An 18,745-nucleotide genomic window follows, 5' to 3' on the forward strand; every position below is an offset into this window, starting at 1 on the left:
GCTCATAGGTACACAAATGTGATTTTTAAAAGGAGGCTCATCATTGGGGGATGAGAAAATTATACCATGTACAAATAAGATCGCGCAATTTCAAGGTAACAAATTGGTGTGTGTTTTTATTTTTTTTAGATATAATTTCAATAGGAGCACATGGTGGCTTAGTGGTTAGCACTGTTGTCTCACAGCAAGAAGGGTGCTGGTTTGAGTCCTGGCTGGGCCGGTTGGCATTTCTATGTGGAGTTTGCATGTTCTCCCCGTGTTGACGTGGGTTTCCTCCGGGTGCTCCGGTTTCCCCCACACTCCAAAGACATGCGCCATAGGTAAATTCATTCATTCATTTTCTTTTCGGCTTATTCTCTTTATTATTCCGGGGTCGCCACAGCGGAATGAACCGCCAACTTCTCCAGCACGTTTTTATGCAGCGGATGCCCTTCCAGAAACTATAGGTGGATTGAATTAACTAAATTGGCAATTGTGTGTGTCTTCCAGTACCGAGTTGCAGCTGGAAGGGCATCCACTGTATAAAACATATGCTGGAAAAGTTGGCGGTTCATTCCATTGTGACGACCCTTGAATCCTCTGTATTCTATTCTACTAGGAAATATTTGACTGAAGTTTTCCAAATATATAGATTACAGCTGATTTTAGATTCTAATGAACCTCTTTGGACTGATATTGTGGAAAATAAACAACCAAGAGCAACACAAAGAAAAAATATCTTCTCAAGAAATCCCAAAGCAGTATGCAAATTTCTTTTTTATTATTATTAGTTTCTCTGACATTTCTCAGAAAATGCATTTTCAAAGAATTTTTGAGCTTACATTTTGCACTATTTCAATGCCGACCCTAAACCCTATCCCACATGGCATGTTGAAAACAAAGCAGTTTTTTCCCTTAATGGTTGTACTAATCTGTTAATATTTTATTTGTCTACAATTTCACTGCTAACTTTAGATAAGGCTGCAGATAAATACGTTTGCTTATCTTACTATTGTTGCAAACCATTTATATGGCCTGAATTAAAACAACTTAAACTTAGTAATGTTCGACGTCATTTGTTTGTTCAAATTCAAGCCAAATAAATTGTTTGCACCCACTGACCTTAAATTTTTTTTTAGTAAATATAATTAATCATTTATTTGAGTGTGCATGAGATATAAGATTTCAGTTCGTGCTCATGTTATTATGTCTTGCTCTCAATAATCCCTAGACCTACATCTAGATGAGATGGTACATCTGCACTCATAAACAACCACAAAACAGCTCTTTATAATCAGCAAAAACAGACAACAGCTCCCTGTGGCCAGTATGAATGTATCATCTGAAAAAGCTGTAACCACATTTAATCATGCACATTAAACAGCATTAAACTGCTGATTTAAAGAACTGCTTATTAATTTAAACTTGCTTTAAATTGAAAAGTATTGTAATTGAACTCGTAGTATATTCCTATTAATCTCCACCTATGTAATTGCTATTATACAATTGAGATTGTGTCAAGTGCAACAGAAATAAACCATTGCAACACAAAATAAAAATGCTAGGCAAACTTAATTTTAGTTTTAAATGCATCTCAGTGCATTATATAAAAGTGTGGATTTGTCATTAACACAATCCCGCTACACCCTCTTGTAAATATGCTGCCAGAAATTTCTTCAATACAGTGATTTTACCCAGTGGAGAGGTAGCAAACACGCAATACAAAGTGATAGAATCAGAGCATCATGTGGAGTTTGTTGCAGAGCTGTCAGGTTTGTGCCTCTGTTTCTGCTGCTTCATCTGTCTGTAAAGCTGCACTACTCTCTCACGCTCTTCCTCCATAATCCTCTTCCTCGCCATCGAAGGTTTGTTCACCGACACAGAGCTGTGGCCAAGGAGGGAGTTCAAGAGAAGACCTTTGGACGCCCCCTGTGGAGACAATTATGAGAAAACGGCATCACAAAACGATGTGGAGCAGTGTTTCTCAACCACGTTGCTGGAGGACCACCAGCACTGCATGCTTCAGATGTCTCCTTTGTCTGTCTCACCCATTACAGTTCTTTCAGTCTCTGCTAATGAGCTGATGGTCTGAATCAGGTGTGTTTGGTTAAGGAGACATGGAAAATGTACCGGGCTGGTGGTCCTCCAGGAATGTGAGAAACTGATGTAGATGTATGCAAGTTAATTACCTGAGGTTTGACTGTGGCTTTCTTTGGTTTGACACTCAGTGATGGAGGTGCCATGGCCACTTCTCCAAATTGCACTTCATCTAAAAGAGAAATTGTGCTCATTATACATTGTAATAAAAAAAAAAAAGAAATTATTTATTCCACACTACCTCAAAAAAAAACTATTCATCTTTAACAGGTTTAAAGAGATGCATAAGGAATCACTTTAATGTTGTTCTGTAACTCTGTAATAATTCTATTGCATGTATGATTTCATTTTATTTTTATGTATGTGACTTTATGATCTTTTTTTTTGTGTATTCATTATTCACTTTCACAATAATTCACATTATTTACTTTATTGTAATTTAGCATTTGTTGTAATGCAGTTGTTTTGTTATTGTTTTCTATTTTTATTTTATATTAATATTATTTTGGTTGAGGCTTTAAATAAGCCTTTTGGGCTTCTGCATCTTCCTGCACATTATGGCTTCTTTTTCTGTTTTATTCAAATATTTTTTATTCTTGTGCAAATAAAAACATTAAAAAAAAAACATTATTATTTTTTATATACAGCTGAAGTCAAAATGATGAGCCTGTGATTTTTTTTTCAAAAAAATTTCAAATGCATTTTCCAAGTGATGTCTGCAAGGATAAAGAGCAAAGAAAAATGAGAAAGTCCTACATATTTTAGTATGGTTAGAATAAAATTTTTCAAAACAGAAAAGTAAAAATTGCTCAGCTCAGTATTCTTAACTCTCTTAGGATTTTTTTTTCACTTTTCGTTGGACTACATTGTCTAACAACTTGGCTAATTATTCTATTAGGCTAGTTAAGCCTTTAATTTGCACTTTAAGCTGAATACTAGTATCTTGCAAACAGCTAGAAAAATATTATGTACTGTAAGGATGTCCCAAGGGAGATTTCTATTTTAGATTTAGATTTTCGTGTTCTACTTTGCTGGCATTTAACTAATTGCGTCTCTGCAACAAAGTGATGTCATGCCACACGCATTGCTGTTTCTGTGTGAAGTCAAGAAAGAGGTCTAACTCTGTGCCACTGCATAGCTATAGATGTGTTAACAAATAATGAGGATATATAATGTACAGATTTATTCTAGTCCTGATCGGGAGGTCACGTCCGATTCTGATCGAGCACGAAAATGCATTATAGGAATTTAAAATCACTTGATCGAATTTGGACATAACTAATGTACTGTCATCACGACCAGAATAAAAAAACAAGTTATTAAAACCTTAAACTATATTTCATTTTAAAGTCTGCTTTAAAATGTGTTGAAAAAGAATTACAATTTCAAAGGAGAGCTAATAATTTTATCCCCAATTGTGTATTTATATTTCAAAAGGCTCTTAGACACAAGTATCGAAGTGCACCTTTAAACATCTCCTCCTCGTCACGTTCCACTTGCTGGTTTAACTTCTTTTTCTGCTGCTGTAGTTTGAATTTATCCCTAAAAGCAGAAGACACTTTAATATACAATGATTATACTGTTATACATATTTATAGATAAACTCTGCAAAGTGGAAATGAACAGTGTTCAACGCAAACTTTGCATGACTTTTTAATGCATTAGCGCTGAAACTGATTGACAAATCACTTGTTGGATTTAATCAGCCGAGGGAAAAAACTGTATCATTAGCAATAGCTATTGTAAATGTACAAAAAGGCTTTCTATGAGATGGCAGAAAACATTTCAATTCATCTGTGCTTGTTGCAACAAACACAACTGCTAATGTACTGCAAAGGATTTGGAAGTAAACATTTTTCTGACAAAGATTTAGAAAAAAAGGAAGGAGTGATTTTTTTTCACAAACAAAGGTTTAAGCAACAGAACAAAATATTCTGTGAGGAATTAAAAATACTGCTGGCTAACAACAGTTTAGGAAGTAGAAGATTTGGCAAGAAACCAAATTTCAAATTTCTCTTTAGGAATTGCAAACTAAATTGTCAAATGTTTGAGTTTCTCTGGCAAATGCAAATTTGACAACAGTATAGTGTGAGCAAATTATTCACAATGTAATGTTTTGAAAGTAAACAGTATTGAAATTTAACACAATTTTAAGGGGACATAAAGAAGTAAAGGTTTCGGAGAGCAAATGAAGCTACAGGAACAACTGTCATTATCACAGAGCTAGGGCTGCACGATATTGGAAAAATCTAACATTCATTCATTTTCCTTCGCTTAGTCCCTTATTTATCAGGGGTCACCACAAGGCAAGGCAAGTTTATTTATCTAGCACATTTCATACACTATGGTTATACACCACGGTGACTGAAGCTCTGCACAAGACTTTTGGCCAGTGGAGAAATTAAAATGGTCGTGCCGAACTGAGTCTGGTTCTCTCAAGGTTTTTTTTCTTCACTCCCATCAGGTGAAGTTTTTTTTCCCTCTCCGCTGTCGCCACTGGCTCGCATGGTTCAGGATTGGTAGAGCTACGCATCGATGAATTTGCTCTTCAGTGTTTGAACTCTCAGTAATGATTAAATCACACTGAACTGAGCTAAACTGAACTGAACTTAAACACTAAAAACTGAACTACCCTGATCCTGTTACTATGACCATTTATGTGAAGCTGCTTTGACACAATCTACATTGTAAAAGCGCTATACAAATAAAGCTGAATTGAATTGAATGGTAACTCAAAGTACTTTATACAACACCACAGTGGAATAAACCTCCAACTATTCCAACATATGTTTTACGTAGCGGATGCCCTTCCAGCCACAACCCAATACCTGAAAACACCCACACACACACACGCACAGACACACACACTCATACACTACAGCCAATTTTGTTTTACCTAATTCATCTATATGTCTTTGGACTGTGGGGGAAACCAGAACACCCGGAGGAAACCTACGTCCCCATGGGGGAGAACATGTAAAAATAGAAATGCCAATTGGCACAGCCAGGACTTGAACCATTGACCTTTTCGCTGTGAGGAGAAAGTGCTAACCACTGAGCCATCGTGCCGCCACAAAATCTAACATTTCAATGTTTTTTATGTAATTTGCAATATGAATTCTGTCACCAGATGACCTAATCTCTTTATTGAGGATGATTCTGCAGTGGGAGTGCATCTCCAGCAAACCAAATAAGCAATCTATAAATACAATCAAGAAAATGATACAACTGAAATAAAATGTTCTATCATTTTTTGAGTTGCAGTATTCAATTAAAGTAATTGAATGCTAAAAATTGAAATAACTCAGTAAAACTGATCATTGTTAGTCACAAATGGTATGATTTCTTAAGCCTGAATGCTTGTAAAATCATTACACAATCACAGGCCTCAAAAACACATGCAAACTCAATATTGCATATCCTGCGATGTGACTATTGCGAATCATCACATTACGATATCGATGCTGAAACAATATATTGTGCAGCCCAACAAGGAACCATTAGCTTGATGTCATTATTATTCGATTAAATACATTTTTTGCGTAGCTTGTCAGTGAACTTCATCTCTGTGTAGTAATCTCATCATCTCCATCTGCAAACCTGTGCTGTGCTGAAGGTTTACTAGAACCAGGTTTACTTACAAAATGCATGTGGTAAAACACAAACAAATGAAACATAGATACCATTTCTTTTTAGCAGGTTTCTTTTCCCCCGTCGGCTCCTCCTCTTTCTTTAGCTCCACCTCCGGATGTCGCTCCACTTGGTTGTTTGTGAGGAAGAGGACATGCTCCGCCTCTTCTGTCATGCGGCGGACGTAAGCTTTCTCGGACTCTCTCTGCCTTCTGCGGAAGTGCGGGACAGGAATATCTCCAGAGAGCATCTTAGGCTTTGAGTCTAAAATAAGAAACTTGCGTGAGCGTACAGTGATATGAGCCTTCTTCCACTAGTCTTGTCACTGTGCAATTAACTTACCTGCAGAGATATGCAGAAACTTGCATTAAGTTATGCACTTTTTCTGCTTGACTGTGTATTTTGTTTATACTTTATACACATTATATCTATTCTACACTAAGACATATACAATAGATACATTATGTTTGTGTACATTTAGAGATGCACATCTGTTGGCTTGTGCTAACTGTCCTCATAGTTGATTACTAAGTGTTAGGCCCACATGAAATCTGAGCACCAAGAAATCCGCAGATTTTTAGCCCATCATTGAGTATATATATTTACTTCTGTAAATGTGTTAATTCATATTTATTCAGCTTTTTTATTTATTTCTGTAATATTACTGACAAATTTGAAAATGATTTATTTACAATACAGTTTGTAAAGTAATATCTTCAGTGTTTAGTAAATATATTATAGAAAGAGACTTGCTTTGTTTACCAATTAAGTGGATCTAAATGAATTTGCATTGTAAATGTTAAATAAAAAGTTATAAAGGTGTTATTTTTTTATTTCATACATAAAGTTTTAGTTATTATACTCCTAAAATTATTCAGCATAAAGTAAAAATCGCACGTTTTTTGCACAGAAATCGCAAAAATTGTCTGGGCCTACTAATTGTGTATATTGTTAAAATTGCACATTTTATTGTGTATACTACTATAGTGTTGTAACGGTATAAAAAATTATAATTTGATTGTGACCAAAATCATATTGGTTATCAATATTATCACTTTTTAAGTGTTTTGAAAATGTTAACTTATATGCACACTATTGGAATTTTGCCAGGTTTTATAGACCATTTCACTGTTATTGGCCCATGAACATTTCCTGCTTGTTTTCAAACTATTTCATAACTGCAACAAGACGCAATTTAATCATACTTTAATGTTCAAACAGCTTTCATAATGTCATTTATCAATATGTGAACATTTTTTAATTCTCTGAAGCTATGAAAATTAAAAATGTAAAACAGGGTATAGGTCAGGACCATAATTATTTAAAGGTGTCCTGATCAGGTTTTTTTCCCTCAAGTTTGAGTCATTTGATTTTGAGCATCTACCGATACCGAAACCCGATCCAATACTTCTTTAATACAAATAAAATACAAATTAATATATAAAAAGAATAAAGAAGAGTGAATAAACAGATCCAGGATGTTATTTTTTTTTATTCACCTTATTTTAACATTCAACAACTGTGTTAATAAACGGAGCACTTCTGTGAGATAGCTTGAACAATCAAGTAATAAATAACATCAATTCTTCACTCTTGGACTTTAGTGCAACAGTAAATATAAAAAAAGTCTAATATAAAAGCAAATAGCACATCAACTTAAAATATCTTTGCCGGCATTAAACCAATAGCGTCTCTACAACAAAGTGATTTCACGCGTTGCTGTTTTTGTGTGAAGTCAAGAAAGAGGTCTAACTGTGCCACCACAAAACTATAGACGTGTTAAAATATAACGTATATATAGTCCTGAGTGCGAGGTAACACCCGATTCACATAGAGTCTGAAACGCTTGATCGGGCCTGATTTCTGATCAGGTGATCAGATCTGGACATATAGGACAAATAGGTGAAATAATCCCCTGAGTGTTGCCTTCTTCTGCATCCCTCCTTCTCACATTTATACAATACTGCAAATGCTTTATTAAATATTTAGTTTTAAAACTGTGATAATTAAACTTGATTGTCATGACAATAAAAATGTGAAATGGTAAATACTAACCATCAGAAAATTTATCATGGTTTACCAAGAAACTGTTAATCGAGACAAGATTACGAAACGTAGGATAAGTAATTATATTAACAATAATTATGAAGTATATTTGTTTAATGTATTATGTATATTGTTTTTATTTTGGTAAAGTACTCATGTATCAAGACAGCAGTTGGGGGTTGCTCCATGAGAGCTTCATTGTACAACTACAGTGACAATAAAATACTTTTTAAATTCAATCCAATCACATCCTTTAAAAAAGGTTAACAATTTGATAAGAAATTTGTGCGTGAAAGATCAGTGTGAGGTTATGTGAAACAAATAAATCTATCATAAATGTTATCATTACCCGATTCAAAACATATTAGGTTGATTTATTAAAGATGACAAATTATAGACTATTCTGCCAGTTGATCAGCTTCAGATGTTTGCTACTGTCCATCAGGGATTTTACGGCCCGTTTCCACTGAGTGGTAAGGTTCGGTTCGCTTTTATGGCCGTTTCCATCATCAGAATGTACCTAAAAGTGAACTATACCATATTACTTTTTTGCAAAGGGTACCTAGCATGACAAAAGGGTATTTGTACTATACTATATGGTAATATACTATTACTACTGTATTTCTGTAAAAGGCGGAGCTAGACGGGCAGCTGAACGCTATTGGTTTACAGAAAATCGTCACTCGTGCATACACAAGCAGAAGAATGAAAACAAAGAAATCGCCATATTTAAATACACAGCCAAGAAGTTACATCGTAATATCATGGTTTCCGCTACATTCATTCTTCCATGGCGGGGCGCCACGCCAAAATTGATCCTACCATGGCTACCTTACAGCTTTTCATTCAAAACATTCAGTCGTGTTATTTTTTTAATAGATGGTAATAATCGCACCAAAACATATTAAAAGGTAAGTGAATTACAACCGCGCGAACTTTTCTGTAAACGTAGTAGTGCTGTGCGTATTTTTTTAACCCTTTAAGGTTACGTGCTGACTGACTGGTGCGTGATGCGTGAGGCCAGCAAACATGACAAATAGACTTTTCACTTTACTATTTTTGTGCACGAGCAGAGGAAATCGGCACGCAAGCAAAGATATTTCCATGCTTGTAGGCTGTTACATAAATGCGATCTCGACTTGTAATACTGTGCACACGACATTTGTCATTAAAATAATGCCACAGGTAGTTGGTAGATCTGTGTAAATAAGGCCTGCCGCCACAGCTGGAAAAAATCCTAGAGGAAACACTGAATATTATGTGCATTTAATAACGAGCCATGCTCGACCCGAGCTCAGACAAACCTTGTCGTTGTCTTGATGTACAGCCACAAAGCCAAGAAGAACAAAATCTGCCGAGCATTATATGTTTGCATTTGGTTTTCATATAAAGATTTATATTTATGAATCCATAAATTAGCCTAGAGTTATTCATAAACAGTAAACAATATGTGTACTAAAATCCAGTGTGTTCATAATTAAGGTAAGAAGAAACGCACCAATCAACCATCCAGAAATCATTATTTTGTATCAATTTGGCTGATCTCCTTTCGATTCTTGCATAAAACCGCTTAGCAATTACAATTTCAAGCTGAAAATAGCTCTTTTTTTAGCTATTTAATTCAAGTTTACTTTTATAGCACATTTTACAATGATTTTTGTTCCAAAGTAGCTCAACAAAAGGTTCATGTGACTATAATCAAAATCAGAAAAAAGTTTAATATATTAAAATAAGATATTCCAGTATGTTTTTGTGTGCAGTTTTTTTTGTTTGTTGTCGCTCATGTTTTGAAAAATATAAATTTAATTTCATAAAAGTCACTTTGTTCCTTTTTAATTCAGATTTATGAAAATTAACTTCGCATACAATGAATAAAAAATGATGCATTAATCAAATAACAAAATAAACCACTCAGATAGATGAGAAAATAAGACTAAGCAGTACCTTTTTTCTTCTTTTTAAAGCCCTGCTTCATCCTTTCCTTACTCTTCATGATTTCTCGTAATCGATGAGGAATCTGATTGAGGTGGTCGTCTGATCCAGGGTCAGCATTTTTCTTTGACTTCTTTTTACTACAAAAGACAAGAAACTTTTCAATTAGATGCAAACCCCAGACAAAAGTCACTTCATATGTTACAAAATCAGTGTTTTTTCATCCCTTTTAAACTGTTAAGTAATGAGCAATTCCAGTGTTATGGATGTGACATTTGCAGTAAAAACTTAACACATAAATTCACATTTATGTGTATGTTAAGTATTTGTTAACATTATATTGAAACATCTGTTTATATTTTCCAGAAGAACTAACACAGAGTTAAGGGACCAGAAAATTATCAATCTGTAAACATGTTTTGTACTTTAAATAAAGAAAATAAACATGCATTATGGATGTGACCAAACAAAGTCAGCAATACATTTTACAACATACTTTGTAAAATTCTGTGAATTAAACTGCACAACCCAAAAGAAATAAAGCTATCCAAAAGGATAATAGTTACTCACTATAGAACAAAAAGATTGGTTTTATTTTATCTAAGATTTTTGCTTTTATGAGCGTTGTTATGGATGTGACGCCTTTCTGTTATGGATAAGACAGATTTGAAATTGGCACTTGTGTGACTTTGGTAAATTAAATATAATTGTTTAAAACACTGATAGATACATTTTGAGTATCTCTAAAGTACTTTAAAATACTTGCTAAAACAGACACACACAAAAAAAAACTTAGAAACTGTTTCCATATCTTGGTGAATACATTTTTTTTCATGGCAAGGTTGACTTTTGCATGCAATTGCTCTAATACATTTCCATAATCTTCATGTGTAAACATTCAGTAACGTTATATAAGATATCATTTAAAACTACACTTCCTCTAAGAGTTCTACATCTCAAATACACATACATGGATTTCAAAGTCATTTAGATATACTATTCATGGAGGCGGAATTTCAAGGTTTTGGACAGTTTTGGTAAATACACATGCAAAATCGTTTAAGCTGTTGAATAAGAGATTTTAAACCCTAAAACATGCAAATTTAGCAAAACATCATATGTCTGAGTATACAAACTTACAACACTTAGAAACTAATAACTCGAGATCTTCACCATTTTCTATTAACTGATATTTCATGTTGCTAAACTAATGATTCTACATTCTGCTTTTAACAGATATTTGATTATTTAATGCATATGTAGTAGTAGTAGTAGTAACTTAGTAGTAACGTATTTGTCAAGTTAGCTAACGTTTCACTGACACACCGTTTCTGAAGTATTGAGCTTTACACATACCTGAAATGTTTCTCATTCTTCTGTTTGAGTTGTTTTTCTGTTTTCATTGTGTATTTCTTGTGTAAAAAACAGCGTTTTCCCCAGTTGACTGTAAACTCGTGTGTCGCGTGTGTGTTCCTCCAGTCTTCTTCTGCGCCACGGAGAATTAGCAACAAACACCAGCGAGTTACTGCCACACGCCGGCTGAGGAGAGAAGCTACACCGTTCGCGCCGTTTTTCTTCTGAGATAAATTACATTTAAAATTTTCTGAAAAACACATGTCATAGGGCTTTTTAAAGGTGTCCACTTTTATGTGTGATTTAAACTAGACAGTTAGGGTATATTAAGATTGTAAACTTATTTTCAAGTGTTTTACTGTTGTCATGGCGGTACATCCAGTGGGCACTGAGGTAAAGTTGGTTTTATATTCAACATTCGTTTATTTTTAATTGTCTCTACATTATTTAATACGAACATTTATATATTCGGTCTAATAATCGGATTTAAGTCTTTAAAACATTTTAATTGAATGTGAACAATGTTGCAGCTAATAGTCGTTGGTTCTTAATATGATTTTCCCTAACTTACTTATAATTTGCAAATGACACTTTTCTGAAATTATATAGTTAAGGAGAATGTCCGAAAATAAAAACAACTTTATATCAATCATACCTAAGTCAGGCTACTGCTTAAGACTGCACTGTAGTAATGCCAGATATTAGTCTTCACCATAATTTATTATTTTGGTCAATTATTGTATACTGTAGGCCTATACAGAAATCATTGAAGTGGATCAAATTCAAGACAATAAAGTTTTTTTGTTTTTTTTTTGTAGTTTTAGGACAACTTTGTTTTTAATGAAAGGTTTGCTCCACTTTAAATGTTGATTAGACAGAATTTACACAGTTCGTGAATACTGCAACATTATGTAGTGTATACAGCAGGTTATGCTGCTTGATGTAGCAACCTGACAAGTAGTTTGACTGTTTTCTGACGCTTATTATTCCTCGTCATGTTTTCAATGAGCACTGAATCTAAAGTTCTAAAACAATCGTAAAAACGAGCGCACTTCCCCATTGTAGAATAAGGTCAAAACCCTATTGAAGAAAACTAGAGCAGTAAGCTATTGGTTAATCACTAGTTGTTTTACCCAGGGGCAAGGTCAAACATTTTAAAGTGGGTTTACCCTACATTAATTACATGCTTTCTATTTAGGATTTTCCTTAATCAAAATATTTTTGTCTGGATGGGCCTGCTTTTAGTTTGAGTGAGATTGTGTCACCCTGGCCCTTATGTAGCCTCGTCACTGGTTGTACTACATCCACTAGAATCACCTAAGGCAGTGGCTCTCAAACGTTTTTCATCAAGTACCACCTCAGAAAAAAATTGTCTTTCCAAGTACCACCAAAATGAGAAGTATTGAAATACAGTAGCGCAGCACGCCCAGTAAAGCAGCTACAACTCTACACAGTTAAAAAAACGTGGCTGATTACATAAGAAAATATAGGCTATATGTCATATATGACATATTATATACATCATTTTTGATAAATTTTGAAATGTGTGTAGCATGTACATGACATATTTCATTCCTCCGCGTACCACTAGAAGGAAGCCTGCGTACCACTAGTGGTACACGTACCACAGTTTGAGAACCACTGACCTAAGATAAATTCAACTGGTATGGTAGAAAATTTTCCACCATCTGCTACTCCCTTTTAGGTGGTACAGGTTTTGTGGATGCACACCTATAAACCAATCAAACTGTGGCATCAAACTAACCCAGGTTCACATTAAAAATACTCCTGTGAAAGCCTCTTTAGTGAAGTTTAATTGTGCCCAAGCTTTAGAAAACACAAATTAATTGGCGCTATTGGAAAGATTTGTTTGAACTTAATATAATATTTGCTTTCATAGGCTTTCTATAACATGGGCTATTGAGAGTTTACAGTATACAGTAGGGGTAATAACGAAATGTCTGAAACTCTGTTTATAATTGTAAATGTTGCAAATGAGTCATAAGGTATTTTCCAGCCAAAGTTACACAAGGGAGAATAAAAGCTGCATTTTGCAAAGGTGCATCACCGCAAAATTGGTTTAATAAATTGGTTTCTACTTTTACCAGTACATTAGCTTTACTTTCCAAGAGCATATACACTCAAAACTCAGGCTCATTTGAGCAGCCTCTCAAAATTAGCTGACTAAAGCTTTCCGTGAGCTGGGGACACCCGGATGACCCTCAGTCTCCACCTGAGGGAAACAACACGCTCTTTGAGTCCAGAAAGTGGACAGATGGATTGTTAATACATTCAGAGCGACCTGACTCACCGTTTCCTGAGAAAGCTCCACTCCCAGGTACCCACAGTGACCTGCCCGCATAGCAGCCTCTTTGTGACCTGTTTACATGCTTATTCTCTAAATATACTTTATTTTATACTGTATTTTTATTGCATAACACTGATTTCTGCTATTTCTTTTTTTTTTTTAAGAGCTACACTGGCTGACGTTCAGAAAAATCTTAGCGATCAGGTGGTCTCCTGTGCAGAAAAAAAAGACTTTCAGTAACATGTGAAGCTACCTAAATAGGAATTATCCTATGCTTTCTGTCGAAATTGTTTATGACATATTTTGGGGGCCACATTCCAGGAGGGGTTGGGAAGCACCGGTGAGGAAGGGGAAACAAACACCATAAGGGGTCATCCAGTTTCACCCAAGCTAATCCAAGTTTGGCATTGGTTTTTACGACTGGCGGAGCACTTGTGAGAGCGATATGTCTGGATGGTGGTGTATTTAGACGTACTGGTGGATGGTTTTAAACATTAGCTCAGAGCTCATTCTGAACAGACATTATGTGTCTAACATTGTTATCCATATTTACAAAGGAATCTCTGAATGAGAGACACACACTTCTGTATATCTGTTGTGTGAAAGGACACATGCACTGTAAAAAATGATTAGTTACTTCACAGGTTCTCAAACCAAGCGTATAGCCACACTTCCCTAGATAGCCACATGGTTGTAACAAGTGAGTAAACATCCTGCCTTAAAGGTTTACGAAAACCTCGAGTACTTTATTTGAGATTTTAACAGATTTGTGTGTATTGAGCATCAGTTAAGACAATGTTTGAACCTGCCAGCTTTAATTGTGGAAAAACTGTATAATTTTGGGATTTTGTCGGCTAATTTCAGCTTCCGGGTTTAAAATGATTTTTAGGGCGGGATCAAAATCGGCGACGTAGCACAAAACTGCATGTGCGAAGATGACGCGTTGTTTTCTCATTATTTTTCATAGCAGAGGTTTCTTATCCTATGAGAGAAGCCGGCTTCTTAATTATTCATGAGATCACATGCGTTCCGAAGGCAAGGTAGACCTGCCAGTGCCAAGCTGTGAGACACGGACCCACGGCACACAGTATTTAGCCGTTCATGAAGGCTCGTGTGTGTTTGTTTCCATGATCCACGGGGTTTGTTGCATGTTTTTCACCGCAATGCTGTCAGCGCCTATACAGCAAAGCTGTTATGTGCAGCAAGCATTTTTGTCGGTAGAGCAGTACGAGAATCAGGGAATGGCAGACGTTGTCTTTTATCAGGAGTTCGTTCACATTTAGACACATCGCCGTGCTGCTGTGTTTGTATAAATCCTCCAGATTACCAACAGGGCTAATGGTTAAAATAGACAGAGCAAGCGACCTGCTGCACTGAGTCTGCATTCAGACCTATGATTCAGACCCGGGGATTTAGGGAAAAGTCCTCATTTATAGTGTTTATATGACCTCGATTATCTTTTTAATGATATAAATTGTGGCTATCTGTATTTGAAATTAAGAATAACAAATGTAGCAGGCCATTAAATTATTGTTTATTTCTTTGCATTTTAACTTTGTAAACTTAAAAAATCATGCGTCTCCTCACCGTTTGTGTCTCATTTTGTGAGCTAACTGACAACAGTTGTTTGCTCCCCTCCTTCTCCACTGCTGGCCACTCCCACTCCTGCCCTTTGCTCTCGGAGCTCCACGCCCATTATGATGCATCTATTAAAAAATTCTGAGGTAGACCTGAACTGAAAGTGGGGGGTGTCATGACTCTTCAAAAGCTACATGTTGACTTTACTTACATTACATTTAGTCATAGCAGACGCTTTTATCCAAAGTAATGTCAAAATGAGGATAATAGAAGCTTTCTATCACCAAAAAGCAGCGATATACTGTATAAATGCCATTAAAAGTATACGTTTGCTCAGCTTTTTTTTCTTTTTTTATTTAAAAGGATAGTTCATCCAAGAATGATAATGTACTAATCATAATTATCGAACCTTGGTTCCAAGGTTCTAAACTTTCTTCTGCTGAACACAAAAGAAGGTATTTTCAAAGAAAATGTCAGAAACCTGTAACCATTGATATTCATAACAGGACAAAACATTTACTATTTCAGTCAATGGTTACAGGTTTTCAACATTTTTCAAAATAACTCAACAGAAAGAAGAAACACAATCAGCTTTGTGACTTGTGAAAGATATGTAAATGTTGACTGAATTTAAATATTTAGCTGAACTTTGCCTTTAAGTATAAAAACCTGCAATCACTAACTTCAATTTTAGGAAAAACAAACAAAGTCAATGGTTACAGGTTTTCAAAATCATTCATTATATCTTCATTTGTGTTTAGCAGGACAAAAAAAAAAAAACTCAACCCAGTTTGGAACAAGTCAAGGGTGAGTAAATGACGACAGGGTTGTCATCTTTCCCTTTCTGGTAAAAACATTGTGCTTTATGATATTGCATGTCTCATAACACAATCTTAATCTTTTTTCTTTTGAGACAGCATTGAGTCATGGACAGCAAGATACGTGAACAGAGACCAAGACATTTGGTATTGACTTTATGATTCACTGAATTAACAATAAACCAACAACACCAAAGCTAGTTTTGTCTAGATTGCTACATGTGAAAAATCCACCTCACTGAACAATCTTTACAGAAGTGTTGGATTTTGACTGCCAGCTCAGCGTCTCGACAATCAGATCAGGAGATAGAATCTGCATGAGTAGATGGTCATGACTCATGCACAGAAAAAAAAAACTCATCAGTCCACAATTTGCAATGGTGCCATTTTTAGACATGAGCAAGAAGTTTGAAAAAAAAAGAGAAAGAATAACCATTAGATTAACTTGTAAATTGTAAAAAAGTGTTGTTTTTTTAGATTTCCATCTTTTAGTGTTGTGCCCGTTAAAACACTAGTTCACCCAAAAGGGAACATTCTGCCATGACCTACACTTTAATTACTCCAAACCATTTTTTTATTTTCTTTTGAACACAAAAGATGGCATTTTGAAGAATATTGGAAACCTGTAACCATTGACATCTATTGTAGGAAAAAAAAGATTTAGTTCCAACATTTCTCAAAATGTCTTCTCGTTATTTCAAGTATAAACTGAATAAAATATTTCCAGAAGTGTCCCCAGTGTGTGACAAATGTCAGTTTTTAGATTCCAACCTGTCTCATTCCTATGTTATGTCTCCCAAATTACAGAGTTTCTTGAACCAAATGTTTCAAAATATTTTTTCAGTTACATTAGACATTCTGATTGAACCAGATCCTATATTAATTAAATTTGAAGTTTTTAAAGAATTTTTGAAACTTACGGATACAACAACAGTTTGTTTCATATGGTTTTATCTGTACCAAAAAACGTATCCTTTTGTTTCGGAAGAAAAAAGTTCCAACTCTTAAATTATGGCTGACAGAGTTAACTGTACATCTGGAAAAATTCAGATATGCCCTTATAGACGAGGTTTTGTAATTTGAAAAAAATTGATACCCTATTATTTCCTTTTTACAAACTTGTGATAAATATGTTTACTGTGCCTTTAGTAGGCTACCTAAGTTTATTGTTGGACAGCTGGTGGGTGGTTGGGGGAATGCATGTTTATTTTTTATTAATTATTATTTTTATAGCTGTCGTTTGTTGTTTTTTTATATTTTATTTATATATTTATTCATTTTCAAATGTCTAATTGTTAGAATGCAAGTTTTATGTTCAGGTATAAAAAGTGTATTTACAAGTGAATTTCTACAAAAAATTTCTAATAAAAATATTGAAACCAAAATGTCTTCTCGTGTTAAAAAAACAACTAAAGGGTGAGTAAATTATGGTACAAGTTTAATTTTCTTTTTGGGTGAACTGTCCCTTTAAGTATTGTAGCGGGAAAACGGGCTAGTGTAAAATTGTTACATTTTCTTTCATAATAATTGAAATACAATTAATACTTGAAATACACTGGTCATCTTTTATAACAAGATGCTATTATATTACAGAAACACTAATTAATAATAGAATTGAATGTACCCATTCAATGAGAGACTGGTAATTTGCATCTTTGTTCACTGCAAAAATAATCTTTCATAAAAAAAACATTTAGCTTGCCCTATTGGCAGATTATTTAGCTTGATTTAAGGAAAAACTTAATTTTGACATATACATGTCTGACAAAAAGACAAAATTTGTTACTTGTCTAGAAAATGCTTCTAGATTTAGATCATTTTAAATATTTTAAGTAGAAAGAAGACAAACTTTGCAGTGTTGGAGATAAATAGTAAAAAAAATATATATAAACCATCTGTATCTTAAAATTGCCTTTCACAAATCAAACATTTTACTAATGTGGTATCCAACATTGTTACTTTTATGTAATTATTGTATGTAGTTCAAATTACTTTAGACACATTTAAGAAAGCAAAAGTCTCCTTGTTTTACAGAAGCTTAGTTGTAACTAGATTTTAGTTATGTAATTTATATTTTACTTAAAACATTAATCGGCTCTCGAGTCACGAACATTCATTCATTCATTTATATTCTTTTCAGCTTAGTCCCATGATTAATCAGGGGTCGCCACAGCGGAAATAACCGCCAACTTATCCAGCAAATGTTTTATACAGCAGATGCCCTTCAGGTTGCAACCTAACACTGGGAAACACCCACACACTCTTGCACACACACTCACATACACTACGGCCAATTTAGCTTATTCAATTCACCTATAGCTAGGGCCAGACGGAATCTGCGGATGTTTTTTGCTATTTCTGCTGAGAATTTTGGTAAAAATCTGCGGATTTCTGCAGAATTATTTTGGGAGTGTCCAGCGGAGTATCAAAACTAAAACCTTAATATATGAAACAAAAAGTAATAAATTATAGAATAAAAACTGAATAAATTTAGATTTACACATTTACTTAAGTAAATAAACAGAATTAATGATGGGCTAAAAATCTGCGGAATTCTGCGAAAAATCCAGCACAATCTCACGGCAATTCGTAACTTTTTTATTTAGTGGCTAATTCGTTTGAATTCGTACGATCTAATTCGTACAATTTAGTACGATTTGCTCATCCCCCAATGACGGTTGGGGTTAGGGGTGGGGTCAGGTGCCACACCTCCTTTTTAAAATCGTACCATTTCGTACGAATTCGAACGAATTAGCCACTAAACTGGCAAAACGTAAAATACTTACGTTTTCTCGTGAGATCAGGCTGGAAAAATCTGCGGAATTCTGCGCGTGCAGATTCCGTGTGGGCCTACCTATAGCACATGTCATGGACCTGTGAGGGAAACCAGAGCACCCGGAGGAAACCCACGCCAACACGGGGAGAACATGCAAACTTCACACAGAAATGCCAACTGACCCAGCTGGGGCTCGAAGCAGCGACTTTCTTACTATGAGGCGATTGT

At 34.9% G+C, this 18,745-nt stretch overlaps 2 protein-coding genes and 1 long non-coding RNA gene across 5 annotated transcripts in view; 1 reads left to right on the top strand and 2 right to left on the bottom strand.

Annotated features, from left to right (window-relative positions):
* Positions 1-18,745, bottom strand: part of pdgfab (platelet-derived growth factor alpha polypeptide b) — a 679,118-nt gene that overhangs the window by 600,949 nt on the left and 59,424 nt on the right. The window lies entirely within an intron of this gene.
* On the bottom strand, positions 130-11,210 carry ccdc137 (coiled-coil domain containing 137). 3 transcript variants are annotated; one of them, NM_001076756.1, is given in 6 exon segments: positions 754-1,908; positions 2,169-2,248; positions 3,542-3,618; positions 5,760-5,970; positions 9,697-9,824; positions 11,041-11,210. In NM_001076756.1, coding segments are annotated over 6 exon segments (729 nt in total). In that variant the 5' UTR covers positions 11,088-11,210; the 3' UTR covers positions 754-1,722.
* LOC141381150 (uncharacterized) lies at positions 11,194-16,475 on the top strand. Its single transcript, XR_015480495.1, has 4 exons — positions 11,194-11,430; positions 15,685-15,730; positions 15,841-15,888; positions 15,997-16,475. It is a non-coding gene; the product is annotated as an uncharacterized LOC141381150 (long non-coding RNA).

This window comes from Danio rerio, chromosome 3, assembly GCF_052040795.2.
Source record: "Danio rerio strain M-AB ecotype USA chromosome 3, GRCz13ab, whole genome shotgun sequence".
Lineage (NCBI taxonomy): Eukaryota > Metazoa > Chordata > Actinopteri > Cypriniformes > Danionidae > Danio > Danio rerio.